The sequence below is a fragment of the Berghia stephanieae genome, chromosome 1 (assembly GCF_034508935.2).
Source record: "Berghia stephanieae isolate SIO BIC M18660-M18661 chromosome 1, UCSD_Bste_1.3, whole genome shotgun sequence".
NCBI lineage: Eukaryota > Metazoa > Mollusca > Gastropoda > Nudibranchia > Aeolidiidae > Berghia > Berghia stephanieae.
The window spans coordinates 114,801,033-114,825,135 of record NC_088360.1 but is presented as its reverse complement, the minus strand read 5'-3'; the positions used below and the strand labels follow the sequence as shown (position 1 = coordinate 114,825,135).

Genomic DNA, 24,103 nt, shown 5'->3' with positions numbered 1-24,103 from the left:
ACTTCTTTTTTAACTGCTAAATTGCCATAACCTCAGTATGGCAGTCCAATATATTATTAATAACTTAATCATTTTAACAAACCTGTTACTTCTGTAATCGGCAATAGTTAAAATTTGGTTTAAACACTGTCACTGTCAGATCACACAGTTAACACATTAGTTTATTTATTTAATGCTCTTCTATTGGTATGACACTCGCTTTCGGTCCAGGGTTCGAGTCCCGCTCTACCGGGGTATAGTTGAGTCCTTGGGAAAGACTCTGTACTCACATTCCCTCACCGTACTTAGGTGTAAAATGAGTACATGGCCATTAATTGAGTTGTCTCTGTCCAAAAAAAATTAAAAAATTAAAACAAATGATTTAAAAAAAATTATTGTAATATTACCTCACCGGCATCATGTCTCGTCCTACATGATAAGTGTTAACTGTTGGCTAGCGACACCCTGTAAGGCGCTTTGAGCGCAATTATGGGGATATTGCGCTATATAAATGCTCAAGTTGTTTTCAGTTTAAAGAAAAAAAAATGATTTTATGATTTTTGCATTAACTTTTCATTCTCTATTTTACTTCTTTTATTTAACAGTTTATTTTTTTTTTACCGTGTCCCAATTAACTGGATAATGAGTATCTAGATAGTTTCATCCCGTCCCAAAAGAAAAATAAAATTAATGGTGATTTGGTGTGAATGTAGCACTTAGCCTCCCAGCCGATATAATAATATATAAATAATGTCAACGATTTACGTATAGTTTATCCGTGACTGCTTTAATATGGTTAGATCCCTAGGGTGTCATAGCCGTGTCAACAAACGTGGACTACTAACCCAAAATCACATTTAACTGATTATGTTTACTAGTACTACTGGTAACTCTCGACAACTAGATGATTGGGTAGCTTTTGTATGGAATAGGGATTGATTCTCTTCCCTATAATATGTATAAATATTTTCTCGCCCCAAAGTAGGTAGGCTACCTCTTTTGGCTATCTAGATCCGAAACAAATTTGAAAATCACTAAAACTAGTCCGTACACATATCTAAATATACGCATGCATTTTAAAATTGTATATATAAATAGAGAGGAATGAATGAATGCTTTAATAAGTAAATTGGTGAATCGACGTAATTAAAACACTGTTATGGCGTTAACAATTACATGAATTTAGACTAAGAGCCGAGGGGGGATGTGGTAGGTTCTGATTTCTGATTTAATAGAAGGAGCTACATTTTTATACAAAACGGTGTTGGGTTTTAAAGCTGTTTACATTGATAATTTTCCATTTTGGATTAAACGGTGTACTCAATCTTTATAATAATAATAGTAATAATAATAATAATAATAATAATAATAATAATAATAATAATAATAATAATAATAATAATAATAATAATAATAATAATGATAGTAATAAGAATAAAATAATAACAATTATAATAATAAAATAATAATAATAATAATAATAATAATAATAATAATAATAATAATAATAATAATAATAATAATAATAATAATATAATAATAATAATAATAATAATAATATAAAAAATGATAATAATTAATAACTTTATTATGTTATAAACATCTTGGAATTTGCTACAATACATAGTGTTCAGATAGGATGATTACAGGACTCAGTGGTCTAATAATAATAATAATAATAATAATGATATAATAATATATAATAATAATAATAATAATAATAATAATAATAATAATAATAATAATAATAATAATAATAATAATATATAATAATAATAATAATAATATATAATAATAATAATAATAATAATAATAATAATAATAATAATAATAATAATAATAATATATAATAATAATAATATAATAATATATAATATTATATATCATTATTATTTATTATTATTATTATTATTATTATTATTATTTTATTATTATTATTATATATTATTATTATATTATTAGACCACTGAGTCCTGTAATCATCCTATCTGAACACTGTGTATTGTAGCAAATTCCAAGATGTTTAAACATATTATATTACAATAAAGTTATTAATTTATTTATTCTCGTTTTAATCATAAAGTGTAGGACTTCTCGCCCCCCCCCCCCCTTTTTTTTTTTTCTTTATGTGTGTGAAGTTCTTCTTAAATTTTAATATTGAATAGTTTCTAAACTTTTACTATCATTCGGACCCACCCCTCCCCCCCCCCCCCCCCCCCGTTTCCCCCCCCCCCCCCCCCCCACACACGCAACGCCTCAAAATGAGAAGGTTATGTTGTTGCAAGTCTTTCTTTCTCTTTGTCTCTTTCTCCTCCTCCCCCCCCCCCCCCCCTCTCTATGTGTCTCTCTGTCTGTCTGTGTGTCTCAACAGATTTTTGTTGTTGTTGTTGTTGTTGTTGTTGTTGTTGTTGTTGTTGTTGTTGTTGTAGTTGAATATCGATTACATGAAGTATGTACAACTGGTTTGAACTGTACCGTGCACATTAATAACAAAATTGCATTTGAAGTAGTATTATGTTTTTCATTTTCCTGGCTCCTCTTTCGCATTACTGTGCTGTCTATATCTCCCTCCCCCAGCCTATCTTGTACAAATTACGATCACCTTTTTCTTCTCGGTTATAGTACCGTAGTAGTTTTGTATATCATTTTAAACTAATGTGTTTGTAATTTTCTCTTTTTGTATAATCCTATATCTGTATTATAATTACTGTAGATGACCTCAAGGATAGTGGCTATAATACTGATGGTTATGGTAATGATAATGATTAGAATAATAAAATAATAATAATAATAATAATAATAATAATAATAATAATAATAATAATAATAATAATAATAATAATAATAATAATAATAAAGAAGTATAAATAATAATTATAAAGATAGTAATAACGTAATAATAATAATAATAATAATAATATTAATAATAATAATAATAATAATAATAATAATAATAATAATAATAATAATAATAATAATAATAATAATAATAATAATCCTCTCATCATCATCATCACATCATCATATCATCATCATCGTCATCATCATCATTCATTATTAATTATTTTATATTATATATATTATTATTATTATATTATTATTTATTATTATTATTATTATTATTATTATTATTATTATTATTATTATTATTATTATTACATCATTATCATTATCAATATTACGGTTGCTTTTGTAGATGTTACCTCAGTTTTATCAAGCGAGTAATAAACTATTCACATTTAGTGTTTTGGTTTTCGGGTGGGTGTCCAATGCATTCGATTCGGGTTCAGTGAGATTGAGCTTTGGATACATTAGGGAATATTCTTGTACAAAAGCACTAATCGAGCTCTGTCATTGGGGGTTGATCAAATGCACTAATATACTTTAGGTTTGTTGAAATTGTTCTAGTTTGTTTTTGTTTTCTATTCTAATTCATTGACTTATCGTAAAGTGTGTATGCATTCAATTTACACCAATGGGATTTGGATAGATGGAAACTGGGTATTTCGTAGTCGGGATTCATTTGCCGACGAGGTAAATGTATGGTTGCTAACGTCAGTCCTCGTTTTAGAATGACACTTGTTTTTTTAAATGTTTTTTTTTTAGTCGCATCAGCGTCATAGATTTGTTTTGCTTCACTGTTGATGTAATACGTATGTTTGTTATGATTTTGTGTTCTCTTTCAATCTATCACCACCCCTCCCCTCTCCCAACTATCCTCTATTAATATGCCAATCCCCCCCCCCCTCCTCTCCCCTCCTCTCTATCTATCTATCTATCTATCTATCTACCTATCTATCTATCTATCTATCTATCTATCTATCTATCTATCTATCTATCTATCTATCTATCTATCTATCTATCTATCTATCTATCTATCTATCTATCTATCTATCTATCTATCTATCTATCTATGTCTGTCTATCTATCTATCTATCTATCTATCTATCTATCTATCTATCTATCTATCTATCTATCTATCTATCTATCTATCTATCTATCTATCTATCTATCTATCTATCTATCCATAAGTCGCATTAAAACCTTTTTATATCCTATGAATAACTCAAATACTTTTTTGAGGGGGGGGGGGGGGGGGAATTGCATAATTGTTATTTATATCCACTTAATCGATAAATTGAATTTTAAAAAAGGGGCATGTACTTCAACTTTATGCATCCCAAAAGCTTTTAAAAAACCCGTTTTTAATTCAATAGAAATGTTTAAAAAGTGATGCCTTTTTTAACAATTTTATATTAGACTATAGCTATTGCATAATTGATCAGTTATTTATTCATTTATTTATTGATTTATTTTATTTGTTATTTTGCTATGATATTATGACACCCACATGTTCAACATAATTTCTCTAAATATTTTAATTTTATTATAGTAGAAAAATCACTATTAGCAGTGCTGCCGGTTTGACGCCACACATGGTTTATTTGTACAGGGTTTTTTTTTTTTTGGGTTTTGTTCGCTCGTACACTTTCGTTCCCGATTGTACACTTTAAAAAAAGAAAATCTTTCTAATTTCATGACCCACGATAGTGGTAATGGCGGTTCTCATAACTTTGAAAGTCCAATGGCTTAGTGATCTTAGTTGAAGACACCATGAAAGTATAAAAGCCACAATTACTTTTCCTATGTAAGCTATACTATAATGATTAAACAAATATTTTTCTCGCGACCTCACTGGTCATAGCTTTTTAACCAGGTGTGATAGAGCCATACTTTTTCACTCCAGTAGATGTCCAGCTAGCTCTCCGTTACTTTTCTCGAGCTATGCGCCTGTCGGCAGCATGGACATCGAAGTTAATAACCGTGTCTGTATTTTTTTTTTTTGGGGGGGGGGGGGGGGTCTTGCAATATCCTACTTTCTTATTTTCCCTCCAGTTTTCAAGCGTGTGCACTAATAAAAATAAAATCGTACACTTTTTAACCTTTGATTATACACTTTTTCCCCGGCTGAAGTTGGCAGCTCCAATATAGGATGTACAGCAACGAATTTAACGAATCGAAATATTATTTTCGCATAGCTTTACAACTATATTTATCGAATGAATCGCCGAAATGCATCGAAATTTTAAATCCCTTAGGAATGCATTTTTATCTGGCCTTAAAGAAAAATGCGAATGCACTTTAGAATGCCATTTTCCATCTGAAATATTGACAAGTCGTTGGTTTCTTCGTTTGAACTGTAGCCTTAACATTTTCTATTTTTTTTCTTTCTCTACAAAATGGTGTTATTCTCTTTTTTTTTGGGTAAATTTTGTATTCCATTTCCCTCTAAATATCAAATAGTCGCAATTTATTTATTTATTTATTTATAAAAATGCAATGCTATCCAAATGACGTATAGATCTACTGTATTCTTAAAAATGACGGCCAATTTATTTATTTACTTTCGTAAAGGGTAAGTCTGCGACTCTGTATGTGGGAAATGATAAGTAATAGAAATGTGTAGATTCGAGTACGTCAAACTTCTTATTAGATTACAGTATATTTGTTATTGAGTTTTAATTTGTAAGTCGGATTATTTTTTTTAAAAGTTTTCCTGTCATGACGAGTCAGTTCATAATTGAATTCAATAGGATTTTAATTTCGTAGGCATCAAAGCAACGCCCCCATACGTTAAAAAAATAATCTGTATTTTAGATTTAAATAAATAGATAAATAAAATATTTAACAAAAAATTCGATGCCCTATTGAAAGTCAATTCCTATCCTCGCTATTTGAGAAGTAGTTTTTGATTCAGAGCGATAAGGCCCACGGGGCCGGAGTGTATACCCAGCATAATTTATCACGAATGAGACAATTGCCTTATACTCTTTTGACAGGACGCTGGTCTTGTGCTAGAGTACTTTCCGACAATCTAACAGATCCAGATACCCAATTAGGACAGAGGAGACTGCAAAATGAATTTCTTTCCCAAGGGCGCATGGTCTAGGTTTCTAATCGCGAGCTGGAACCCCCAGAACCAGGGCACACACATGTCAGCCTTGCTCAGAACCGATAATGTATTAAAATAGGTCATGTTGTGAGTTCAGTCCCTTACCGCTACAACACATCGACTCTCCACTGGTTGAAACGCGTGTGTTAAGTCCTGATGTAGTATCCGAAAAGGATACATTTGATTCGAAGTACTTTTAACTTTTGATGAAAATTACAGACCGTAGTAAAGCGTTGGTAAAATAAAATCACCTCTCTTTCTCTCTCTCTCTCTCTCTCTCTCTCTCTCTCTCTCTCTCTCTCTCTCTTGTGTGTGTGTGTGTGTGTGTGTGTGTGTGTGTGTGTGTAATTGACTGATGAGCCCATGTGAAAAATGACCCAAAAAACAACAATAACAACAACTGCAAAAAAAAAAAACCCAACATCAACAACCCCCCCCCCAAAAAAAAAATCAACAAAAAAAAAACAAAACAAACAAAAACAAACAAACAAAAAAAAAAAACAAACAAATAAACAAAACAGACCAACCCATTTCTGTAATTCATCGTAATCAATATGAAGTCAAAATTAAATGAATTATTTTAGAGCCGTTATGCCGAAGGCAAAGGAACCAGAGTCGTTCCGGTTTCGGTCACGTAAAAGATACAGTAACAGTTGGTTTTTATCTTTGATATAAGGCGTTATACTTTCCATCGGATCAAACAGACCAATCTGATCAATCACTGCTGTGTGAACTAGTGCGGGGCGGTCCTTGGCAAGCTTAAGGACCACGGTCCTACGGTCCTTGGGAAATGAAGACCGCAAGGACCGGTCCTTTTCGACATTGAACATTCCTGAGAGACTGTTGGAAATTCGAATCGGTTTGACCTTTGAGAGCGTGGGATCGTTCATTCTTGAACCGTTAAAGACCGCTACACGATGAAAACCGTGGCCTACAGAAGTAAAACACACGGAGTAGTCACACTCATTTCAAATTGTAACCTAATTAGAGAAGAGGGGTGATGCCTTCTTTATTTGCTCACCGTACTTCATTGTTACTTCGATAATTTAATAAAATTTGAAATTTATCCCCATTAACGGAGATAATGGCATCGCCCAAGGCGTTGATCGAGTTGTTCGTGGCGTTGATACACACACGCAACTCCTACCCCCCCCCTCCCCCCCCCCCCCCCCCACACACACACACATTAGAGGGCAGCGAGCATTGAAGAGTAAGAGAGAGACGTGAAGTTATAATAAGAGGGGGTGGATGAGGTGATAAGAGGGGTCGATGGTGACTTTTCACCAGATCTAACAAACTCAGCTACTCATTCATTGCTGAGTAGACAGGGATTCAGAAAAAAATCGACTGCACCCGGGATCGATCTCTGGCCCTTTGCGTATAAAGAGAGTGCTCTATCAACTGAGCTATCGGGGTCCCCAAATATTCTATTGGACTTTTTTAAAATTCAGACGTTATAACTGGGTTTTTTGGAAGGAAGAAACTAATGAAACTCATATTATTTGATTAGTAAAAACACCAAACGAAATTTTAATATTATTGTATTATTTTAAATGACAACACTGCGATAGAAAGGAGTGGTGACAAGAGATGGACAAAAGAAAACAAAAATCGGATTTGCTACTTGCTAGGTTCGACACACACACATACACACACACACACACACAAACACACACATCTTTTGTAGTCACATACATTTCAAACAATAACCCATTAGAGAAGAGGGGTCATGCCTTCACCATAGATCATTGTCATTGCGATCATTACGGTGTAGTAAATTTTGAAATTTACCCCGTATAATGGAATCGTCCAAGGCGTACGCCTCCTGTTCCCCCCATCTCACACACGAAAGGGCGGTTTGCGGAGTGGAGGTTGGTGGTCGTCTGCCTGTATGGTCGTCTGTGTCGTTTAGTGTATGGCAAAGGGGGGTGGGTGCGATTAATTAAGTGGGATGGGTGGTGATTGGTGGAAGATAAGCTTCCGAAGCAACGAATCGCTGGGGAAGTAGTAGGCTATGGCGCGAGACCGTAGGACCGTGGTCCTTGCAAGGACCGCCCCGCACTAGTTGAAAGGTGATAAGAGGTGAGGACCGGCGCCGGTCTTCCCCTCTGGGACCGGTCTTCGGTTCACAGCTAAAAGACCGTCGGACCGCGGTCCAGACCGGTCTTCAGCGCGGCACTAGTGTGAACAGTGTGATCAGAAAAGAATTTGGATGAACTTTAATTAAAGAGAGAGAGAGAGAGAGACAGAGAGAGAGAGTGAGAGAGAGAGAGAGAGAGAAAGAGAGAGAGAGAGAGAGAGAGAGAGAGAGAGGGAGAGAGAGAGAGAATCTCTAAAATGATATTATATTATTTCCCCAAGACAATAAAAAAGAAGGTACACTCTCTCATAGAGGCTAATTTTATGGTAAATTCAATACACTCAAATTTGTCTGGCAAGATAGGGCGCTAATTTTTTTTCGTTTACAAAAATCGACGTACAATTTGGTGACACACGTGTATTTATTCACTTATTATCTGACTAAAGGTCTTTACGTATATCACAGCCCAATGACGGGTAAATTTATGAAAATAATGTTGCATCCTAGTTCCTCCCTGTACAAAATGCTTTATTTATTTATACAGCATCTTATATGGAACCGGAATTTATTTTATATAGTAAAAATGAAAGCCGCTGGCTTCAGACTTAATAATCCAAGAAAAACAAAACGTTTTTGCAATTTCGAGTGCATGTGGCGCATTTGAGGACTCTGAATTTCTTTTTCAATTAAAATATGTAGTCAATTAATGTAATATAATTTGCTTGCCTATTTGCATGTAGCTGGTACTTCTACGTTATGCTTTGAATATAGCCCTCGAACATTGTACACTTTATTTTTATAATTTATTGACCTCTAAATAGCTTGACCAAATCCATCGATAAAAAGACCATTAGATCACATACCAAGATAAAGACAAACTACCAGTGTATGGGACTAGACAGGTTTCTTCACCAAAATCAGACACTCGACTGATATCTCGCATTTTGTTGCAGGAGAGATCATTTAAGACGGGTTTCGAGTCCTCCCAAAATACAGAAATCCGAATCTCATCGGACTTTTCATCTGGCATTTTTCATGGCCAGAGAAACCCGGGAACGTCATCACTTGTCTCGATGGTGTTGGTGGAGTATCAGGAGGGCATATTGCACGGCTTTACATTAAGCCATCCGATCAGCAACATTTTACAATCGAGTCGGGGATCTATCAAGACTTGTCCCCGTATCTTGTTGATATCGCACTCCGATGGCAGAACGAGTGCCGAGCTGTCTTTACTGTTAAGCTCCCGCATTAATGACAAAGATTGGCCCTAAATTGCATGCAATGCAATCCGGGCGAGAGCTGGACTTTAGAGTTTAGTTGTATTCGATGATGCTATTATTGCTTTACTTGTGTGAATAGATTGGTTTGCTATAGAATTGGGATTCTCTGAAATTGGAATTACGTTACGTGACGTTTTGGGAAGGTGTAATGTGGAAGGATGCGAGCTAAGCAATCATGATTGGGTGTCTTGTAATGTGTGTTCACCATAAATATCCCTTTTGTGACAATATTATAGTCTGCCTACCCTATTTTAACAACCCTCTATACAAATCACCCCTCGTTCTTCAAATACATGCTTTCTCGCTTGTTATACCGCCACCTTAAATACAATACTCCCCTCGTAAATGAGAAAAAATATTATTCTTTTTTCTTTTTAGGACGGAAGTTATTAGTCTCGTTTATGACCAGTTTGCATTTCCAAGTTCGTTATGAAAGAGCTCGGCTGTCTATTGAAGAGCGTCTAAATTGAACAAATCTCGCAGTGTGATTTCTTTTTATTTCAATTCTTTATTTCTTCTCTTTTTGGTTAAGCTGAATATAATTCCCTTTAAAGTCTGTGAATGATGCAGAGCTGATCATTCTGGTCGTCCGTGGAGTGAATGAGAGTCATTCATGCTCTTTATAAGCGTAAGGGAAAAAATCCTAAAAAAACACCGACGTTTTATTTTATCGAGGTGGGTAGTAAAAGAGCCAGAAGTTTGCCAGTGATACCTTGAGCATAAACGAAGTTGTTGATCAACTTGTCACTTTTCTTTTCAAAACGAAAACCTTCTCTTGATGATTTAGTAGTGCTTATTGTTCTCCTGTTCACGGTCTTCCTTGATCCGTTTGTTTTTCAGCGGTTTCGGGAACTTTCATTTTGTATGGTCGCTTTGTTCGAAATCGGAGAGTTTTTAGGAAGTGTTCAGTCTCGCTCTCCTCTCTTCAGATAGTGCGAGCGACTGTTTTTTAAACGGCTGCTTGCTATTTCTTTACGGAAGGACTGAGATCCATGGGTTTATTGCTAACTCGTGAACAAAAGCGTGACAGAAAGCTGGGACACCGGTGTCAAATTGTATTTGCCGTTTCTCCCCCCGACTTTTATGGAAAGAACTAAGGGGTTACTGTCGATCGCATTGTCCTCGAAGTTTGATGTCGAGTCCCTAAAAGTCAAGACTTGAGCGACCCATCCTCGGCTTCTACAAACAACGACAGAGGGCCCGGTGTGTCATTTATCTTCATTAATTGTCGCCTAGCATGTCAGTTTGTCGACTCTCGCTAGTTTTTGATGTCTTCACAACTTCCCCACGATTATGTCGGCGTTGGTGGCGGGCTGCGAGTATAATGGAACCGCAGAGAGAGAAAAATTAACATTGGCCACTTGACTCCTGTGAAGTCCTGTGAACTCTCTCAGATACTGTCTACTCCTTACTTTAAAAAAAAAAGAAAAAGAAAAAAGATTGACATGGACAAAAAAAAAAAACGATGCAAAATGAGTGAAGACTGGAATAAGAGGTGCTATGAATACTGAATGTCAAACAAAATCATACATAGAGCCAAGCAGTTCGTGAAATTTTTGAGGTGAGGTGTAGATGTATGTAGAAGAAAATTTAATAGAAGGGAGGGGGATGTAGAATTTGAAGAAGAAAGGGTTTGAAAAGAATAGCATTATCATGCTTGGAGAATGTTGGAATGGTAACTCTAACTGTGTGCGAAAGATGGCATTCTGATTGGGGAATCCCTGGGGTGTTTAACGAAGCTGAAATGCTATCGGTGTGGGTTATGAACTGCTCTTTCTCGGCAATTTCTCACTTGGGTGATTCCCGTCAAAAGAGCCAGGCCAATGAAACCTCGGCTTTAAAAATTGAAGATACTTATCTCTGCAAATCTGTTGTCCCTATCCGTCGCATTTATCGCCTGCGTTCATCCATTTTTAATGTGCACTGTTCTGGCTAGAGTATTATCTTCATATTTGTGATATTGCTAATTACTTCCAGGCACATTTTATATATACGATTACAATAATTTTTGAATTCGTATAGCGAGACTTCTTTGAATGCCAATTCACATACGATAGTGTGAATCCCATATTGCTATTGATATAAATCTATGATGACTTCTTTTTTACATGTCGTGGCGTGATAGGCTACTGTATTTGCATAATTGTGTTGACACAGCAACATGCATTCTTTCCAACATAGGGGGGGGGGGGGGGGGGGAGTTAACTGTTAGAAGATCGGGAGCAATCGACAAATTTATTGCACTTCATTTAGATATCTGAATTGGGAACGTTTTAGCTTGTAACTGAAGATTCGTGTCCTCTTGTCAAATTAATGAGAGATTGTGTGAAGTACTACGCTCGCGAGACAGAATTTATCACCCATTATAATTGATATTTGATAAATAAAATTGGGTTCACTATAGCTTTGAAGACGGTAAATAAATTTTTACCAGATAAAAAGATGCCAATATATCAACAGGCATGTCTGTTTCAGTTGCTTTTGTATACATGCGGCTGTTTTGTTGCTCAAGCGGATTGATTAAGTATCTCTTGTGCGGCTTTGTAACTTTGTACGTCCATTGTTCAAGTCCCGCTGTTCACGGCGATAATACTCATGTGTAAAATTAGTACCAGGACGGTAACAGCGTTTGTGCTGCATGTTAAGCGTTGCTGTTGGTAAGGCTCTTTGAAGAAATTCATTGGATACTGCGAATTATAGGAGTAAAATGTTAAAAAGAGCGCGATGTCTATGTCGTGAAGATTGCGCAGAATAATGTATCTATCTATTTGCTAGTCGATTGTTTTTGACAATTTGAAGCTATTCTTTTAGCATGTGAACATTATAAATCGATGAAGGTGAAAAGTGATCGATTGAGTCCTACGACAATTTCATTCATAATTTTTTATTTTTTTTTAATGTTAGGATTGATTTAGCATAAGAATCACAAGCAAAACTAAAGCGTGCATCCGCCTCATCAATAAAGACTCAGACATCATTTAACTTGTACATATACTTACAATTTGAAGTAGAGTAAATTTGATGTATAGTTTAAGTTTTCATCACAAATTAATAATGTTCATTGGGTCATTTCCGTATGGATCGAGTAGAAGAGATTGAGTTTAGACGGATTTGTAGAATAGCAGGTGCCATTGGTATCATTTTCATATAATCTTGACATGAAGATTGTCTGAAGTTTACACGGGGTTGCATTCAGCTTACACACATTAAAACAACAGCAGCAGCAACAACAACAACAACAACAACAACAACTACCACTCTACTACTACTACTACTACTACTACTACTACTATTACTACTACTACTACCACTACTACTACTACTACTACTGCTGCTACTACTACTACTACTACTACTACTACTACTACTACTACTACTACTACTACTACTACTACTACTACTGCTACTTCTACTACTGCTACTATATGCTACTACCGCTACTACTACTACTACTACTACTACTACTACTACTACTACTACTACTACTGCTGCTACTACTATACTACTACTACTACTGCTACTACTACTACTACTACTACTACTACTACTACTACTACTACTACTACTACTACTACTACTACTACTACTACTGCTACTACTAACTACTACTTCTAGTACTACAACAACAACCCGATTACGAAGTAATACAATGGGATCAGCTGGAAATTGAGTAAACACTAACTTTTACGGACAACGGAACTTCGCTACATTGATCTTTTAAAAATAATAAATAAAATAGGCACAGTATTATTTCTACCTTTCATTTCTACTGAAGTCTGTAGTCTGTCATAAATCTTACACCTAATTCTTAAGAAACGAAGCTAGTAGCGTTAAACACATTTGGGACTATTTCAATACATGTGATAAAAATAATTGCCTTGAATCGTAGAATTGTTCACGCAGGTGTGCATTGGGTAGGTTAGTGTTTCTAGGAAGGGCTTCACTCCCCACCGCAACCACCGAGTCAGGATTTAGTCGGGATGATCCGAATATCTCTCCAATGGTTCCGACAACTCTGCTACAAAATGTCAAAACACTTTTTCCCCCTATTTTGATAAGAAAACTTGAAATATCGTCCGCTTATGATAAATCCTATTTGGGAATCTTGTCAAAAAGTCGTAAAGCCGAGACGTCTTAAAGAAAGATTGAGACTTTGTTGTGTCATGATTCTGGGCTGAGAGGGAGTCAATATTAATTGAACGATACAATGTGAAGAGTGAGTTTCTGGCCAAAATGACCAAAAATAAATAAATAACAAATCATGTTTTGTCATAGAACGGGTATGTTAGAGAACTGAAGGCATTCGGTTTGTCTGGGATGACAAGTCCCGAGTCCGGGCTCGATTGGCTTTCTTATCTCTTCGATCCTGTCCTTTTGTCAATAGGTGCTAATCTTTCTTTAATGCCCACCCCTTTGCGTGTTTCTAAAACGAACGGAGAATCGCGGAACAAAGAAAGGACATAAATATTCGATCATTTATGAAGTAAGAAGCCAGCTTTTTGTAACGAGTTGAATTGTACCTACGGTAAACAACGTTAGTGGCCTACTGAAAGGGAATCGCTCGCTTCTTTTCATAGCAGTCAACTTAGCTTTGCTGGAACTCCCTTATCCTGTCTGTGAATTTGTCTGTAAATTGTTTCATTTTCTTCCGACTGTAAATTTTTTTATGGTTTAAGTCTTGGGGAAATCCTGAATTGCGGTAATAGGTTGATTGTATTTGTGAAACACCAAATTAATTGCTACCAGGTGTGTTTCGTTTCGCTTCGAGTTGTTGATTGCCGGGAAAAGAACACGCTGAAAGAAGTATAGACGTAAAACGGCATACTATCAGTTCTTTTTTAACGACTGATACTGTATTAATACATTAACTTGGCCCAAGCGTAACTGACGAAATGGGGAATAATATTGTGCACTAACATCTGTGGAAAAGACTTCTTTCCATTGAATTAAATAGAGAAATTACCCTGCATACTTACCAACATTGTTTGAGAGATTACGTAGACGTCGATCAAGGCAATTTTTATGACTTGTTTTCTCAGTACATCTCTGCATTAAAAAACAGTAATCAGTCGTATGGCTGGCTTGAACTTGAATAGGCAACTTTTTATATAATGATATTATGGCCCTTTCTCAGAACATCATATAAGTAATCCAATATCAGATGGCTGGAATGTAAAAAAATGTTTTTAAAATTGAGCTTTTAGCGCAATATCCACTAAACGTGCTCATTTAGAACGAGACATGACGCCTGTTTGGCGATATTACAATTTTTTTTTCTCGAAGAAAACGCTGTTATAGGCCAGGTACTCATCGAAACTGTTATGCGGAATCTTTTCTTAATTGCACTCTACTGCCGCCGAAGGGACTCCTCCCCCCACTCACAATCCACCCCAACAAAACAAAACAAACAAAACATTAAAAGAAAAAGAAGAAACAAATAAATTTGGTAGACGTAGATACCTAGTCTGTAGCTTCGTTATTACAATATTAACGGGGTTATTGAATCATCAAATTAAATTATGCCCTTTAAATAACTGTGCAAACGCTCACAGCCAAGAATCGTTCACAAGATTATGTTTTGGATTTTTTATCATGTTCGGTGAAATATCCATCCAACCTTGAGTGGGCATGTGATTTTGGCTTCAGTATTATCTTTTTAGTTCTCTCAGACGATTTGTGCATGGGAAGAAGTTTTCCTCCCGGCGTTGACAAGCTGGACACAAAATAAGTCTAGTTTGATATCTTCTACTCGTTGACATTATCCGGGAAACGACATCATCAAAATCCTCTCTTTGTAGTAGAGACGAGTTCCATAGAAGAGTGTCTTAAGATACCCGTCCTTGCCTCGATACACCTGTTATCTCTCCCATACGCAGCGTCAAACGATCGGACCTTCTTCGTCTTTGATCTATTGACCAATTTTTTACCAACTACGAGAAGAGGATTACCTAGCCTATTGACAGAAATTGCCAGTTCCACGGGTCTCTTATCACTAAATAGCCAAAGTCGGCTGGCAACCAATGGCTTTATTATACGGAGCTCTGAAGTGTTCACAACCCTGTTACTTTTGTTTGTCTGTTACTTTATGTGACGGTATCTCTCTTTTCTGGGCTTGGGTCATCAGATTCCACTTTGCTTGTTCTTTTCTATCACGTCAAATAGGCATAGACCGCCGTGTACTGTCAAATCGCCTTTTTTAAAAAACCAAAAGAAACAACGTTTTGGCTGGTGAACTTTTTACAGAAAACTTTTTAACCAGTTAACTACCGTACTCTTGAAAGACATGTATTGGCCAGAAAACCCGACTTTCAATATCGATAGATATAAAGGAACCCCATCTTGGCAAAAACCCACAAACCTTTTCGGAGTACGGCATTTAACTGGTTAAAATGACCTCTTGCATGCAAATAATTCTTGAACACGAGATTTCTAAAGAAGTCGCGGGTTCATTTTTTGTTGTTGTTGTTGACAATTTGGTGGTAATTTAAATCGATTGATATAATAATATAGTTAAAGTATTTTAATGTTTTCAATGTAAAGGGCGTTTTGTCAATGCACGATAGTTTAGTGTTGTCTAGGTTAAAGGAATCGAATACACGGTCTGGTGTTTGAGGACTAACATTGATATGAGGTGTAACGTTGCTATTATGTTATTGTCGCTTAAAACCCAAACTGATTTTTATGTGTACTTTCCAAGCTGATAGTGAAGGTTTCCTAACACCTTTCCATTATTAATAAAACAGACTTTGTAATAATTTATTGGGAAATGATTAGGTTTATCGCTGATAAGGTATCTGCCCGTTAATCTTGGATCAAGTTTGAAGTTCTTTACTTCCCGCTTGATACATTGCTATCGTCAGACTGTTTTAATACCATTGTCAATGGACAGTATAGTATGGTTGCTGCGCTAACCCCGTCTCCTATATTTTTTTCCTTCTGTTTCTGTACGAGACAATGGAATTATGACGTATAACATGTTTCCTTTACTATGTTCTGAAAAAAGTTTATTGATGGGAATTTCCCACTCTTTTAGCTCCTGGTCGCAAAAAATATACTTGTATTCACCATCAAATTACAATATTACGATTTTAAGCGGCCAATATGTAAAATGATAATTGTACATGTTTCATCCCCCTCTCCCTGACAATAAAGTTCCAGTTGTTGTTTTTTTTTTTCAATTATCTTTTATAAACATGTCAGAGAGATGGAACTCCAGTTTTCTGTTAGTCTGACCCGCACTGCTGCCAAAGTTCTTTTAATAATACTGTTAACATTTTATTTTTATTTATTTATTTTTTTTTTTTTTGGTGTTAAAAAAAACAACCCAAAGTCGCATCGATTTTCCTGCTCTCCTGTTAAGAAAATTAAATATCTAGGCATTGATGCCTGGGTCCCACCTAAAACAAGATTGACTCAAATAATAAAATAAATAAATAGATAAATAAAATTGACGCAATTGTGACTAGATACCTCGGTTCTGTTCATTTCAACCATCTTTCAATTGAACTTCTGAATCTCCATTTAGAATGTGCAACAACAAAATAATATTCTTCTCTCCCTCCACTTTCAGAACAACGGAAACGTTCAGCTTTGGACGGCCAGGCCCCGTGTTGTCCGATATGTGGCCTGACTCTGCGGTCTGGGGAACTGGAGGCTCACCTCATGCTGGAGGTTGACAAGCTGGACAAACTATCTAGGTGAGTGTCTTTCGTATCCGATAAGCTGCAAGTAGCACGGCTCTTCCTTCGTGTAGCAGACAGGTGCTCGCTTTATACGTGAGTAAGATGAGAGTGTGAGTAAAGAGCCTACCCCAAGGATTCAACTTTGCGCGGCCACAACGGGAATTGAATCAGGGTCCTACAGATTGGAAAGCGACCACAATATCACGAAGTTGTGCTGTTTTTATTATTAATATATAATAATAATAATAATAATAATAATAATAATAATAATAATAATAATAATAATAATAATAATAATAATAATAATAATAATAATAATAATAATAATAATAATATATATATTATTATTATTATTATTATTATTATTATTATTATTATTATTATTATTATTATTATTATTATTTATTATTTTAACATTTCCAATATACTCTCCAAACATTCTGTGGTGAGTTCCTGCTTAATATATTGAGGGATACAAGTTAAAGTGGTGGTGGCCATATTGAATTGCTCGTTTTTACTCGACGGCAGTCTTAAGATATGGAGTTGATTGGTACAAAGCAAAATCCTTCCAGTCCCGATTTGTCAATATGAGACTGTTTATATGAATGGGAATGCTTGCACGTTCCAGGATTAAGATTTTTTTTTTTTTTACAAGGAAAATTAAAACAAGGAACAGAAAAAAAGCTCTAAATTTATATTATAATATATAATAGTCCAAACATACTATTGATTTAAAAAAAAATTTTTTTTGGGTGGGTCATAACGGTATTAATTTTGTGTCACGGTGTCCTGTTTCTCGTAGTCTTTGAAAAGTTGGCCACTATGTGATCGATAAATAGAGAAATAGAATCAAGGATGTCTTAAATACTTGTTGCCCAGAAAGCTTACCACACAGTGGTGTCCTATCGTAAATTGTCATTCATGACATATGTAATGTCTCATACAAAATAAACTGAATTAAATCATTAATCGATATAGAGAAAAAAAATTGGAAAAAGAAAGAAATAGATAGATAAACAAATGAATACCAAAAAAAAAAAAAAAAAAAAAAAAAGAAAAAAAAAAAAAAAGAAACCAAAACAAAGCAAGGAAAGCAACCCATATCTCTTCAGCACATTTTCGTCCCATCAATAATGTTATTGTCACTTTCACAAACAAAATAAAACTAGGTTGAACTTCCATCAGTAAAAGTTCATGTTTAATTTGGCTTACATTTAAAACGCGGTGCGCGTATATAATATATCTACCACTATCAGACAATATAGCTAGTATCAATTTTTCATGGCCCATGAGACTGTAATAGCTGACATTCTGTAACTATTTGATCAGAGGGATGATTCGTTGAGGGATATCGACCGATAGCATGGGATTTTGCACTGATTTTCGATTTATTAAATTTTATATATTTATTTTTACTTTATGATTTTCATAATCATTTAATTTGAAGATGAGTTTATGTAGAAACTGGTTAAATCGGTATTGAAGATTTTAATCAAACGTATTATTATATTCGTATAAGCAGAAAAAATCGTCAGAACAGAAAACTATAATCAAAGAAGGACATTTTTTCCCCTTTTGAATTGTTTCTTTGGCCAAATGTAATTAATTTAATTTTGCCCATAGTAGATAAGTGTATAAATAGAAGGATAACGAATGTAGGCCGTTAATTGATATAGCAAAAAGTTTTCAACTTCTGAAAAACAAAAACCCGAACAAAGCAACCCCCCTCCTCCCCCCCTCCCCCGCCTCAAAGAAAAAACCCCTATCTAAATAACAACCCCTCCCAAAAAAACAAAACAAAAAAAAAAAAAAACAACAAAAAAAAAAAACAGCAACAAAAAACAACAAACCAACAAAGAAAAACATCACATTATTGGTCTACACTGAATTGTACACATTTCCGTTTCCGGCGAATTATAGACAGACAAAATTCAGTCTGAATCAAAAGACCACGGTAACGGCCCTCTTAAGTTTAAAGTATTGCTTTGCTGTGTAAATATAAAATGGCGTTCCCATGAAGTGATCAAGGAAAGAAAATGATATAGAAGTCTTGGATTATTGGAGGAATATATATATATATATATTATATATATATATATATATATATATATATATATATATATATATATATATATATATAATTAGAGAAGAGAGAGAGAGAGAGAGAGAGAGAGAGAGAGAGAGAGAGAGAGAGAGAGAGAGAGAGAGAGAGAGAGAGAGAGAGGGGGGGGGGGTGGTGAAGTGTTTACCGGTTAGTGTCAATATGAGATGGAAATAACCACGAGATTTACGACTTGTTTGTTCCTTTAGCCTTTTGTCCGAGGGATTCTGATTCAAAACCATTGTGATTTAAGAATGACTCGCTGGCTGTGGATGCTTATTCTGGTGAACGTCATTGCGAGTTCCTGACACCCCTTCACTGAACTGGGGAGCTAAGTTGGCTTGTAAAGATGCTGGTGACTCGAGTGGTGCCATCTAGCGGGTTGATCTTGTCCTTGAAATAAAGGCAGCGCGTTGAATTGGTTGCCCCACAAATGGAGAAATACTGACTATCTTTTGAAAAGGTCGATGACCCAATCCAGTACGAGTCGCACGTGCATTATTGAGATAGTGAGCTGGAAAAGGACCGCAGTAAAAGCTGTAAAATGAAGTAGTCGGATAGGGGTTTGTCCCTGGGTAAGGTGGTGGCGAGACGCGTGCGCGTCGTGGAAAATGATTAGATTTCTTTGGCCATTGTTATCGGCGGTATTGAGCCATCTGCTTCCCTGCTGCCACCATGACGGCTTGGCCGAGGTAATACCCACTTCCCATCGACTTTTATTGGGGAAAATTAATACTAATGAAAGTTATATTTATTTGCCCGCCACATATTCATCGTCAACTCGCCTGCTCAATGAGTCGAGTTGAGAAAGTGAAGTTACCGAGGGACGACGGGTGATGGGGTTGGGGTGGAGAAAGATCTGTTTAGGTTGTTAATTCTCTACCACTGTCGGTTCGCTCGAGTGGTCCTTTTATTCGCAAGAGCTTGTTATGCGGTTAGTCCTTTTCTCGTTTTCTAACTTATGGAGGTGAGTGATGGGGAAAAGAATGAGATGGCCGAGCTGAAGAAAGAAGTGATTTTACTCACGCGGCAGGAATATTGACAGTGGTGTAGCTACTGTTTCGAGAAACGTCCGTAATTATATTATGGTTTGATAGTTATGCTGTTTTATGGGAGTCCTCAACCTCAACCCCTGTGGCTTTAAAATCTAATTGACGCAGAGATAGTAGACACGAGTAATAATTTTTGTTTGTTCCCCTATTAATCTTCTATTTATTATTATTATTATTATTATTATTATTATTATTATTATTATTATTATTATTATTATTATTATTATTATTATTATTATTATTATTATTATTATTTATTATTATGATGATGATGATGATGATGATTTATTATTATTATTATTATTACTATTATTATTATTATTATTATTATTATTATTATTATTATTTATTATTATTATTATTATTATTATTATTATTATTATTATTATTATTATTATTATTACGGGCCAACGGGTAATAGAATTATCCCTAATTTAAGAAAGGTTGGCAAGTTACTCGATATCAATCTGTAATAAAAAAGATTTTATAATTTTTAGATTTGCCGGTAATTATGTACTCGATGATAAAAAAAATAAATAAAAAATTAATATTGGCTTTACGGAGCAATATTGACAGCCAACCCTATTTAAAACAAAAAAAAAAAGAATAGATAGATTATTATTAGATCTACTTGAGAGTATCAAGAGAGGTTTAAAATTACGTCATCATTTTTTTGTTGCGAATGTGTAGAACCAATTATACTCGCATGTGCAATGAAAGCCAACGGTTAATTTAGGACTGAGTATGACGACCTAGCAGATTTTCTTAGTATTAATTTGAGTCAACGGATGATAGAATTAGGCTGAAATTTTAGAAAAGATTTGCAAGTTACTCGTATATCAGTCAGTAAAAAAATAATAGTTTTATATAATTTTTAGATTTGCCAGTAATTATGTGCTCGATGATAAAGATTTAATATTAGCAGTACGGATATTCATGATCCCAACCCTTATTTAAAAATAGAATAGATGAATAATTATAATCACATGCATCCGGTTTAACTAAAATAGATTGTAACACGTAATGATATGGTCTTACTGGTGATTTTTCTCGATGTTGAATGGTCAAGCCTCTATTTTTGAAAACATTTTCAAAAGCAAGCAGCCGAACAAAACAAAAATAATAATCAATAATCAAAAACAAAGCAAAAAAAAAAAAAAAATAAATAAACAACCACCCCCCCCCAAATAAAATAAAATAATCAAACAAACAAACAAAACAAAAGAACACCTACAAAATAAAAAAATAAAAAAAATAAAATCAAATCAACCACAAAAAACCCCAGCACAAACCCACCAAAAGTACAGTGGAATCCCGGTAAAGCCAACACCGCCGAACCAGAAATATTGGTTAATTTTAAGCAAGGCTGACTTTATCCATTATCATCATTAGAACACACTAATTAGATAAAGAACATAAAATGTAGGACCAATAAGGTGTATTGACTTTCATCAGAAGTTGACTCAAAAAGAATTTTGACTTTACGCGGATTTCAACTGTATTAACATTGTAGCCGTTTTTTGTTCTTGGCTGGAGAAGAGTTTTGGGCCGGAAACGGTCCGTGTAGTATTTTCTTCTTCTTCTCCTTTTTTTTTTTTTTTTTTTTGAAGCTGTTATATTAAATTATTAAACATTACAGCTTCTAGCAGCTTAGTATTCACTTGAAATTCCTACCCTGTGTTCATTGATATGACACTCACTCACACACTAAGGGAGAAAAGTAAATGCCATTCTCTTCATTTTGGCTGCGGAATGCGGGCACGGTTTTTCCCCCCACTGCACGTCCGTGTGCGGGGTATCTGTATTAACCTGTCATTAAACAAGGCCTATAAAGATTTTAAAATAGTTAAATCCTTTATAATGGTAATGAAATAATAGTCTCCCATAGTAAAAAATGTAATTGTGTTTCTCTAGTCAATGCGTAGTACTTGCATAATATGCAGGGTCCATTAAAAAAAAATGATCCTTTGTCTTTGGCGCATTACAAAAAAACAAAAAACACCCCCCCCCCCAAAAAAAACAAAAAAACAAAAACAAAAAAACTAGAGCATTTATATAACTCAATATCCACTAAACGTGCTCAAAGCGATTTACAGGGTGTCCTTAGCCAACAACAGCATTTAACGATGTAGTACGAGACATGACGTCTTTTAATCGATCTTTATATTTTTTTTTCCGACAGACAACGCGGTCAACGGTCAGGTACTCATTTTACACATGAGTATGGTAAAAGAATATGAGTTAAGAGCCTTTTCCAAGGACTCAACTATGGGATTGGAATATTGGACCTTCCGATTCGAAGGCGGGTGTCTTGTCACAAGACCACAAAACCGCACAACTAGAACGTGTGATTGCATTTTCGACGTTAATGTGTTTTGTCTCTTTAAAAATGTTAGTCATTTATTATTATTATTCTTATTATTATTCTTATTCTTATAATAATAATAATTATTATTGTTTTTATTTTTATTATTATTATTATTATTATTATTATTATTATTATTTTATTATTATTATTATTATTATTATTATTATTATTATTATTATTATTATTATTATTATATTATTATTATTATATTATTATATTATTATTATTATTATTATTATTATTATTATTATTATTATTATTATTATTATTATTATTATTATTATTATTATTATTATTATTATTATTATTATTATTATATTATTATTATTATATATTATTATTATTATTATTATTATTATTATTATTATTATTATTATTATTATTATTATTATTATTATTATTTATTATTATTTATTATTATTATTATTATTATTACTTATAACTCCTCGATGGCAGGGTAGTCCTATACAATATTGTAATTGTAAGACTTTAATCATGCAGTATCAAGTAAATGAAAAGAATAGACCTAGAAGTGTCAGACAATAGCAGAGAATTTAGAGAAGAAAAACTTCGCAATGTGGAGAATTACCAGACAGGTACGGTACCACAGACCGTCCTGTGATATCTATGTACGGCACCCTCCGGCTCGCTGTGAGAAAGACGCCCTTTTTTCTTACAACGCCATCCGCCTTTAGTGCTGGATAGTGGATGGGGGGTTGGCCGTAGAGCCTCCCTCTCATATCCAGACTTTCTTGCCATCAGTTTGATATCGAGTCGGTCACACATTATAGTAGTTGTCCTTCAGAGCCGTTACGCCAATGGAGCCGGCGTTTATCCCGGTTTCTATAGCGTAAAGCGGACAATAGCAATTTTTTGCTATCCTTTAGATAGGACGGGATATGTCGCAAAGTACTTTCCACCAGATCTAACAGACCCAGCTACCCATTTGCTGCTAGGAGGACAAGGGGGGGGGGGGGGGGGGGGGAAACATCTCGGCTGCACCAGGGGTCGATCTTGGTCCCTTTGGGTGTGAAGCGAGTCACACATTAATGATCCTTAAATTTCTAAGTCGTGCAGTCCAATATATTTTTTAATCCTTTCTGGTATAAGGCCAATTTATTTATTTTTACATTGATTTAAATTTTTTTTTAATTTTTTTTTTTTTTTCGTCTTATTAATTTTTTTAAGGGCGTAGGAAGACAACCGGTGTTCTCAATTTTCAAAATTCACTACTCTCTTAATTCAAAACTATATCGGCTCTACTATTCCTGATCACAAATTTTAACAAACCCATCCATCCCTTCAAATCGGGGTTTTTCTCTGTATTCTATGCAGTACAACCTCACAGCGTCATAATAATAATAATAATAATAATAATAATAATAATAATAATAATAATAATAATAATAATAATAATAGATCTTTATTGTCCATAAATATGGCAATTTGTCATTTAGTTACACTTGTTATAATGTTAAACGATAACTAAGATTGAACAGATATTTCACTCCTACTTATTTTCTCTCTCTCTCTCTCCTCTCTCTCTCTCTCTCTCTCTCTCTCTCCTCTCTCTCTCTCTCTCTCTCTCTCTCTCTTTCTTTCTTTCAC

At 34.6% G+C, this 24,103-nt stretch overlaps 1 protein-coding gene across 10 annotated transcripts in view; it reads left to right on the top strand.

Moving 5' to 3' along the window:
- LOC144962806 (E3 ubiquitin-protein ligase RNF220-like) overlaps window positions 1–24,103 on the top strand; it is a 64,558-nt gene that overhangs the window by 9,056 nt on the left and 31,399 nt on the right. For all 10 annotated transcript variants that reach the window (XM_078896079.1, XM_078896078.1, XM_078896072.1 and 7 more), the window contains exon 3: window positions 16,863–16,989. In XM_078896079.1, the coding sequence (XP_078752205.1) occupies window positions 16,863–16,989 (127 nt within the window). The remainder of the gene's footprint in view (window positions 1–16,862; window positions 16,990–24,103) is intronic.